Source organism: Chiloscyllium plagiosum, chromosome 33 (assembly GCF_004010195.1).
Source record: "Chiloscyllium plagiosum isolate BGI_BamShark_2017 chromosome 33, ASM401019v2, whole genome shotgun sequence".
Classification (NCBI taxonomy): domain Eukaryota; kingdom Metazoa; phylum Chordata; class Chondrichthyes; order Orectolobiformes; family Hemiscylliidae; genus Chiloscyllium; species Chiloscyllium plagiosum.
Window position 1 is genome coordinate 20444318 of NC_057742.1, and position 9815 is coordinate 20454132.

At 42.3% G+C, this 9815-nt stretch overlaps 1 protein-coding gene across 1 annotated transcript in view; it reads right to left on the reverse strand.

Annotated features, from left to right (window-relative positions):
• Nucleotides 1-9815, reverse strand: part of LOC122539925 (beta-1,4 N-acetylgalactosaminyltransferase 2-like) — a 76152-nt gene that overhangs the window by 43692 nt on the left and 22645 nt on the right. The window contains exon 2 of the mRNA XM_043675122.1: nucleotides 8887-9084. Coding sequence (XP_043531057.1) covers nucleotides 8887-9083 — 197 coding nt within the window. The 5' untranslated portion in view covers nucleotide 9084. The remainder of the gene's footprint in view (nucleotides 1-8886; nucleotides 9085-9815) is intronic.

A 9815-nucleotide genomic window follows, 5' to 3' on the forward strand; every position in this document is an offset into this window, starting at 1 on the left:
CCTCTGCCCCCCCCCCCCCCCCCCCAACTCCTGATGGATTGGCCAATAGCTATTTATTCCTGGACCACTGCTTGGACAGCTCTATGCTACTGGACCAGTTGTTCTCCTGCAAATGTTCTATCCCCTCCAATTCATCTGATGAAGTTGAGGTTGAGATGTGTGCAGTCTCAAAAGAAAAGCTAGGCTGATTGCAGTCTGTGTACATATATTCAATTCCTGTGTCGTATTGTAATATAAATTAAAGCATTTCTATGCTTCTGATAGTATTCCATCATGTAGTCTTTTCTCTGTGGTGCAAAATTTCTACTTTTCCAACCTTGGAAACTGGCCTTTTATTTGCTAATAGGTTGTGGGTGTCACTATCTGGGTCAGCATTTATTGCCCATTCCTAGTTGCCCTTGAGAAGGTGGTGGTGAGCTGTCTTTGCTGAGGTTGACCCACAAAATTCCAGAATTTTGACCCATCATCATTGAAGGATCAGTGACATATTTCCAATGAGTGGCTTGGAGGGGAACTTACAAGTGGTGGTGTTCCCATGTATCTGTTGCTGTTGTTCTTTGAGATGGGAATGGTCATGGGTTTGGAAGGTGCTTTTGAAGGAGCTTTTGTGAATTTCTACAACGCACTTGTAGATAGTACGTACTGATGCAACTGTGCATTAGTATTGGAAGGCGTTGCTGTTGTGGTGCTAATCAAGTGGCAAGTGGTTGCTTTGTCCAGGCATTCATCCAGGGAAGTGGAGAGTATTCTATCATGCACTTGACTTGTGCCTTTTAGGTGGTGGGCACACTTTGGGGAATCAGGAGGTGAGTTACTCGCTATAAGATTCCTAATCTCTGACCTGCTCTTATAGCTACTGTACATATGGCTGGTTCAGTTCAGTTTCTGCTCAATGGTAGCCCGCAGTATGTAGATAATGGGGGAATTCAATGACGGTTACACTATTGAATGTCAAGGGGTGATGGTTATATTGTCTTTTATTGGAGCTGGTCATTGCTTGTCCTTTATGTGGTGTGAATGCTACTTAGCACTTTTCAGTCCAAGTCTAGATATTGTCTGAGTCTTGCTAAATTTGGACATGAAGTGCTTTAGTATCTGAGGAATGGTATTGAACATTACCTAAGCAATGGAATACCTGTGTGCCAAACAATGTACGCAGCAAGTGATAGACAAGGGCTACGTGGTTGAGAAATATGTCAGCCATGATTGAATGGTAGAACATTCTTGATGGCCAAATGGCCTAATTCTGCTCCTACTTGGTCTTATCCTATGGTCTTATTCCACAAATCATGGATCAAATCAAAGCTCTGCAGTCCTGCTACATTCAGCCCTGTACGATGGTGAGCAATTAAACAACTCACTGATGGATACTGTTCCACAAATATTCCAATCCTCAATGATGGGGTAGCCACGTATATCAGCCCAAAAGGTAAGATTGAAATATTTGCAACAATCTTCAGTCAGAAGTGGCAAATGGGTGATCCACCTTGGTCTCCTCTAGAGGTAGGAGATAGCGAGGACTGCAGATGTTGGAGAGTTCAGAGTCGATAAAGTGTGCCGCTGGAGAAAGCACAGCAGACCAGGCAGCATCTGAGGAGCAGGATATGCAATTTCTTTCAGGTTCTGTTTGAAGAGCTTCAGGGTGGATTTCAGAGGGGTGGGTATGGGTATCTGCATGGGTATATCTGCCTCTTTGTGGGATATGTGGAACAGTCCCTCTTCAGCAGTTACACTGGCACCATCCCCCACCTTTTCCTTTGTGACATCGATGGCTGTATTGGTGTTGCCATATGCTCCCATGAGGAGAATGAGCAGTTCATCCACTTCACCCACACCTTCCACCCTGACCTCAAATATACACAGACTATCTCTGACACGTTCCTCCCCTTCCTGGACCTCTCCATCTCCATCTCTGGTGACTGACTTAACACTGACATCTACATCAAAGCCACCGACTCCCATAGCTACCTTGACTACACCTCTTTCCACCCGACCTCATGTAAAAGTGTGATCCCTTACTCCCAGGTCCTCTGCCTCTGCCGTATCTGCACCCAGGATGAGCGATTCCACTTCAAGATGTCCCAGATGTCCTCCTCCTTCCAGGATCATAAATTCCTCTCCCACATGGTCAACAATGCCATCCAGTGCACCTCCTCCATTTCCTGCACCTCCGCCCTTGAACTCCACCCGCCAAACCACAACCAGGGTAGAATCCCCCAGTCCTCACATTCCAACTCACTAATCTCCAAATCCAATGTATCAACCTCCACCATTTTTGCCACCTACAATCAGACCCCACCACCAAAAATATATTTTCCTCCCCACCCCTATCTGTATTCCACAGGAACCATTCCCTCTGGGACTCCCTCATTAGGTCTACACTCCCCAGCAACCCCTCTCCACACCTGGCACCATCCCCTTGTCACCATAAGAGGTGCAAAACCTGCACCCACACCTCCTCCCTCATCTCTGTCCAAGGCCCCAAAGGATCATTCCACATCCGGCAGAGATTTACTTGCACATTCCAGATCTCCCCTCACCCCACCCAATCCCAGATCCAGTCCTCTGACTCAGCTCTGCCCTCTTGACCTGTCCATCTTCCTTCCCACCTAGCCACTTCACACTTCCCACCATCCTATCACAATCACCTCCTACCTTTGCCCACCTAATGCCATCCCAAATACCTTTCTCCTAGCCCCACTCCCAACTCTATTTATCTCTCAGCCCCCTTCTCCCTCTGCATTTTGATGAAGGGGTTATGCCCAAAATGTCATTTCTCCTGCTCCTCAGGTGCTGCCTGACCTGCTGTGCTTTATCAGTGCCACATTTTATTGATTCTTCCAGAGGACCCCACGATCACAGATGTCAGCCTTCAGCCAATCGGATTCACTCTGTGATGCCAAGAATTGGCTGGAGGTAATGAGAATTGCCAAGCCTATGGCCCCTGACAACAATCTGTTACTAGTACTGAAGCAATGTACTCCAGAAGTTGCCGCACCAAATTGTTTCACCAACACCAGCGCCGGCATCTACCTGACTATCTGGAAATTATGCCTGGCATGTCCTGTAACAAAAAACAGGACAAAGCTAAATCAGCCAATTACCGCCCCATCAGGTGGTCATATTAAAGTGATATCATATGCAATGCTATCACTTAACAATGCACTGCTCGCTGGTGCTCATTTGGTTTGCACCAGGGTTAGCATTGAATACAGGAGTTGGGCGGTCATGTTGCAGTTGTACAGGACATTGGTTAAGCCACTTTTAGCATATTGCGGGCAATTCTGGTCTCCTTCCTATTGGAAGGATATTGTGAAACTTGAAAGGGTTCAGAATTTACAAGGATATTGCTAGGATTGGAGGATTTGAGCTATAGGGAGAGGTTGAATAGGCTGGGGCTGTTTTCTCTGGGGCATCGGAGGCTGAGGCGTGAGCTTATAGAGGTTTATAAAATTATGAGCGGCATGGATAGGATAAATAGGCAAAGTCTTTTTCCTGGGGTCGGGGAGTCCAGAACTAGAGGGAATATGTTTAAGGTGAGATGGGAAAGATATAAAAGGGACCTAGGGGCAACCTTTTCACGCAGAGGATGGTGCGTGTATGGAATGAGCTGCCAGAGGAGGTGGGAGAGGCTGGTACAATTACGGCATTTAAAAGGCATTTAGATGGGTATATGAACAGGAAGGGTTTAGAGGGATGTGGGCCAAGTGCTGGCAGATAGGCCTAGATTAGGTTGGGATATCTGGTCGGACTCAACGTCTCTATGATTCTATGACTCCATACTCACCTCCTAACATCACTGCTGCCTTGGTTCAAACATGGATAAAAGAGCTGAATTCCTGAGGTGAATACGAATGACTGCTCTTGAAATCAAGAACTGCATTTGACTTAGCATGGCATCAAGAATCTGTGGTAAAGCCAGATGTAATGGGAAATAGGGAGAACACTCTCTGATGGTTGGAGTCATTCTTGGCACAAAGGATTCACATTATGGTTGTTGTTATCTCAGCGCCAGGGCACCACGGCAGGAGTTCCTAGACCAGACATCTTCAGCTGCTTTATCAATGACCTTCCCTCTCTTCCTAGGTTGAAAGCGGGGATGTTTGCTCATGACTGCACAATGTTAGGCACCATTCACAGCTCCTCAGACCTGAAAACAATCTATGTCCAGAGGTCGCAAAACCTGAACAATCTTCATGTTTGGGCTGGTAAGTAAAATTCATGCCAGAGACTTGTCAGGCCAAGTCCATTTCCAACAAGACAAAACCTGAGCATCACTCCTTGACATTTTCAATGACGTCACCATCACTGAATCTCCCACTATCAACATCCTTGGAGTTTACCACTAGGCAATAGCTGAATTGGAATAGTCATCTAAGTGTTGAGACTACACGTACAAGCCGAAAGCTTGGAATTGTGCTACAAGTAGCTCACCTCCTGACACACCCAATGCATGTCCACAATCTACAATCTACAAGGCACAGGTCAGGAGTATTCCCCTCTCGCCTGAATGAGTGGGACTAAAACAACACTCAGGAAGCTGACAAAGCAGTCCACTTGCCTCTAACTATGTCTATACATATTGACTCCCTCCAACACTGAAGCTCAGCAACAGTATTGTGTATCAGCTGCAGTCATGTACCTTGGTATCTTCCAAACCCACGGTCACTAAAATGTAAGGACAAGAACAGGAGATACATGGGAATATCACTAACTGCAATTTTCCCTCCAAGGCACTCAGCATCCTGATTTAGAAATATATCCCCAAACCTTTAGTGTTGTTGAGTAAAACACCTGAAACTCCCTCCCTAATGGTGTTGTCAGTGTACACCAAATGGACTACAGCAGTTCAAGAAGACCACCACCACCTTAAAGGAAATTGGAGATGATCAATAAATGCAGACACAGCTAGCAACAGCCACATTGCATGAATATTTAATTTTTAGAAAGCTGCAAGTTATTGGTTGACATAGAACCCATGATACAGAGAATTATCGCCTATGGGATTGTTCCCTGACACTTCTTTCCTGTGAGTGTAAGGGCAAAAGGTTGCCAATTATGTGGCATAGCAACTGCTGTTCCTTTCTCTGCTGGATAGTTGGACACTTGTGAAAGCAATGAGGTAGGTGTATGAGAGTGAGGCTTAGTACACGGATGTTAGACATGAGGCCTGAGGTCGCAGAGCGATTTTCAATGAACGATGGAAATGTGGTGCATTGAGCAGCACGAGAGGTTGGTGGCTTGGTGATTGGAAATGATGTGGAGGTGCCGTTGTTGGACTGGGGTGTACAAAGTTAAAAATCACACAACATCAGGTTATAGTCCAACAGGTTTATTTGGAAGTACTACCTTTCGAAGTGCAACTCCTTCATCAGTTAGCTAGCTAGCAGAAAAGAGATGTCATGTGAAGATGCATTCACTGAGTCTGACCACCCACGTGAGATTATTAGACTGCTTGTGCCACTGCTGTTAAGCCCCCAGATCAAAATGTTGAAAGCACTGTACACTTGTTCCAACTCCCTCCTGAAGATTGCTTTTGATAGTTTTCAGCCCCCTGAAACACAATAGCAAAACTTCACCTGCACACCTCCACCACTATTGTCTCTAACACTTGATCAACCATGATTCATCTCTCCTCCTGTCCTGGCACTCACTTTACAGGAATTTCCATTGCAACAAACAATTTGCGAAGCTTGCCTTTAAAGTACCATCATGCATTAAGAAGGCAGCCTGCCTTTTCAAGTGCTGAGTCAATGCTACTGGGCCCCCTGCTGTGTGAAGACGCTCACAGGCAGCATGAAAGATTCTACAGCAGCACAGCCAGTGCAATGGGTTGTGGCACAATCATTTCATTGACTTTGGTATATGGATTTCATACATTTGCCATGTTGAGAATATTGGGCATGAGCAACTTGTGAATTGTGACACTAACGTCCAATTAAGTTGTTGGTCAATTTCCAGCCAATTGACATCTCCTGCTCTGCAATACAATGGATTTCTGACACCACTCAAACCCTCATTCTTCTCTATGTTGATATGTGCTCTTCACACATGTTAGTATCCGGTTACAAAAACACAAAGAACTATTGATGCTAGAAATCTGAAAGGAAAATATAAATTGTTGGAGAAACTCAGCAAGTCTGGCAGCTGCTGTGGATAGAAAGTAGATTTAATATTTTGGTTCCAGTCACCCTTCTGAAGAAATGATGACTCTGCTTTGTCTCCAGATCTGCTAGATGTGCTAAGCTTCTCCAGCAATTTCTGTTTTTGTTCTTAAACTGGTGTTATTATGATCCCAGGCAATATTGTCATGAGCTGGCTAGGGACCAGTAATCTTTCTTTTAGAAATCGACTATATTTGAAATACCAGGTACTTGCTAAGAGAGTAAAATCTTAAAATACCATAGTTTGAGCAAACAAAATAAAATTTACTCTCAGTATGGCATAACCAATAGCCAAACTGTAGTCAGAGGTGCCTTAATGTGTATCAAATAGAAGATGTGGTCAAGACAGATCTCCTCCACTTCTCAACAATTGACCCAGATGTTGACAAAATCTGATTTAACTTCTTTCACTTTCATGAAGAATTTTAGTTCTTCACTTTTGAAGATCTAGCCCAGAATGCCCTGAAAGCTATTTCACTCTGACTTGTCCAAATGACTGCTCACATCCTGGTGGTTTAATCTCTTCTCTTGAGATTGCAATCCCAAGGAGTCCTGAAACTTTTTGCAAAAGTCTCATTACTATCGTAATTTCAGCTTTCTTTAACTGCCCCAAATCTCTTTGAATTCCAGTATTCTTCAACTGCATCAAACAAGTACTGCTATGGACTTTCCTTCCTCTACTCTCAGGTACACTAAATTATCAATGGCAATCATAGCTTCTTTTTAGGCCAAATCGTTTCCACAGAATGGATCCCAGCATTGTACAGGCAGCTAACAACGTTCCTTCAGCAGCATGCAGTCATCTTTTGCTTTTCTATGATTACAAACTGATTGAAAAACTGACTCTTGAACTGCACATGAGTGATATATGGATTGTTTTTCATGAACTATTAAAATATAGCTCTAGCCCATGTATCGCTAAGCAGCATCAAGGCTAACTATGATGTGAATTATGTACTTTATTTAGTGACTGCCTTACATATCTGTACACAGCTTACTGTAGATATTTATTACCAGCAATATATCAGTTTCAACTCCTTTAGCAAATGCACTATGAGCTTAAAATCACTTAAAAATACATTGAAAGGACACAGAGATGCCAAGAGTACTTTAATACTTCATAGTATTAATACATTTGATATTTCTTTTTTCTTTACTGTACATAGTTACATATTTACATTTACTATCTTCAAATAATAATGAACCATTTTAGGAATAGTATTTATATTTTTCAATATTCTTTATCATTTTCTCTTAGGCTCTGCTATACTACCAGGACTGTTATCTTTTCACGTGTCACCAATTATTTTTTAACAAGTCTACTTATTTCAAGATTTGTAACATTCAGTGTATTTCTTACTTAGAGCAAGAACATATACATTTAAGAAATAGCCTATGATTAAACAAAAATATATTTCCAAAGGCATTTCACAGAATTAAGATAGATATATTACTTTTTGTGTCCTTTATGGTTACCAAATGGATATTCTGTTGGTTACTCTTTTAAACACAATAGCTGAAACAGGATCAGGATGGGTTATCTTGTCAGTCATGTCCCCATAATGTGATAGAGTCATAGAGATGTACAGCATGAAAACAGACCCTTTTGGTCCAACTCGACAATGCCGACCAGATATCCTAACCTAATCTCATCCTATTTGCCAGCACTTGGCCCTACCCCTCTAAATCCTTCCTCCTCATATACCCATCGAGATGCCTTTTAAATGTTCTAATTGTACCAGCCTCCAGCACTTCCTCTGGCAGCTCGTTCCATACACGGACCACACTCAGTGTGAAAAATTTGCCCATAGGTCCCTTTCAAATCTTTCCCCTCTCACCCTAAACCTATGCCCTCTAGTTCTGGACACCCCCACCCCAGGGAAAAGACTTTGCTGATTTACCCTCTCCATGCCCCTCATGTGTTTCTAAACCTCTAGAAGGTCAAACCTTCAGAATTCCTATGTGACCTATGGCTCCTGCAGTCAATGAGTTGTTTTGTTCCTTTTTATAAAGGACTGATGTCTATGTTCAACTTTATTAATTTAGGCTTTCAATACTGTTCCAGAAGAGTTACTTATCAATACTTTGTTGACTATTGAGTGGTACTTACCTCCTGATCCATTCCATTCAGAATCACACATTTGTTTGACATCCACAATGTTTCTGCTCGTCTAACCACCATTTCTTACCAGCCTTTGCCCTGTCTTCAACATTTTTTTGTTAATTGTATTGCACTGAACTGCTTCCCAAAGACAGGCTTAGTCTTGACATTGAGAGTCAGTTGTCCGTTTGGGACAGATAAGTGGTAGCAGGTAAAGGTAGGGCTGGTACTGAGAAAGGCGGTGATCTGCTATTGCACTGTGTCCACAAACAGTCCATGGGTGAGCACTGTTATTGGCAGTGGTAACCTTGAGGATTCTTCACTCATTCGTATAATATCCAGGGAAAACTCACAGGATCTCCAAAAGCCAATCTGACATAGGGACTGGGTGAGTCAGAAGTGCAGGACAGAGACAGGAATCACCAACAATTTTGAGATTTAAGTGCTCTTCTGAGATAGATATTATGCTGTAAATTTTCTGCTTGAAATAAAGGAAATGTGAAATATCTGGATGTAAAACAACAGTTTTTAGTTGTTTGCAAGGACATAATTAAGAATACATTTCAACATTTTCAGAGCAGGATTAAATTTTAAATGATAGATTTTGACAACTAGGCTTACCATCTTCCTCCATATGGTGACAGAAAGGTTAGTTTTTCTGGTGGTGTGAGGTTCAAGTGCCAGTTATCAATCTGCTTCTTCATTTTCATGACTGGAAGTAAATTCCTTGAAGGATTACTTGTCATGTGAAAAAATATCGCAGTCGAAATCAGGATCACTAAAATGACAGCGATTTTGTAAGAAGTTCTGAGGTACATGCTGAAAGAAAATAGACAAAAATTAGGAATTAAATATTTGAATTAAGTCATAAGACAAATTAATTTCAAAACCTTTGGAATTAATTTTATAGTAATGGTATTAATTAATCAGAATTTCACATTTATTATCCTTATGTTTATTAGAATCAATAGGAATTTGGGCTAAATGACAAAGGATAGGTTTCAGGGAATTGTATAATTTATGTTCCTCAGTTAGTTTCATAAGCTGTCTAAACAGTTTCAAAACAGCCTAAAACAGGGATTTTGGATTGTGAACAGATATGCCATGTATATGTCAACCTAACAGAGATACCACCCAATGTGTGAACTATGCACTGTCCTTTTTTGCTGCAGATACATTTTTAGATTATCTTTTGTGTTGTTAAGTTGTGTGCTTCCTTTATCTGTTCTTCTCCCTTTTAAACTGCTGTTGTTTTGACTTTTTTTTCCAAAGATCCAAAACAATGCAAATGCATATAAAACAGTAATTACTACTCCTGGAATTCGAGGAAATCACCTCCAGCACCTAAAATACCTCAAAAAAAGGAGCAGCTCTTACAGCCAGAAATTTTTCCCATCCTCCATCTTAGGGGATTCTGTAGTCCGAGGTACAGACAGACGTTTCTGTGGCCAGCAGAGAAAAAGCAGAATGGTGTGTTGTTTCCCTGGTGCCAGGATCAAGGATGTCTCAGAGAGGGTGCAGAATGTTCTCACAGGGGAGAGGGGCCAGCA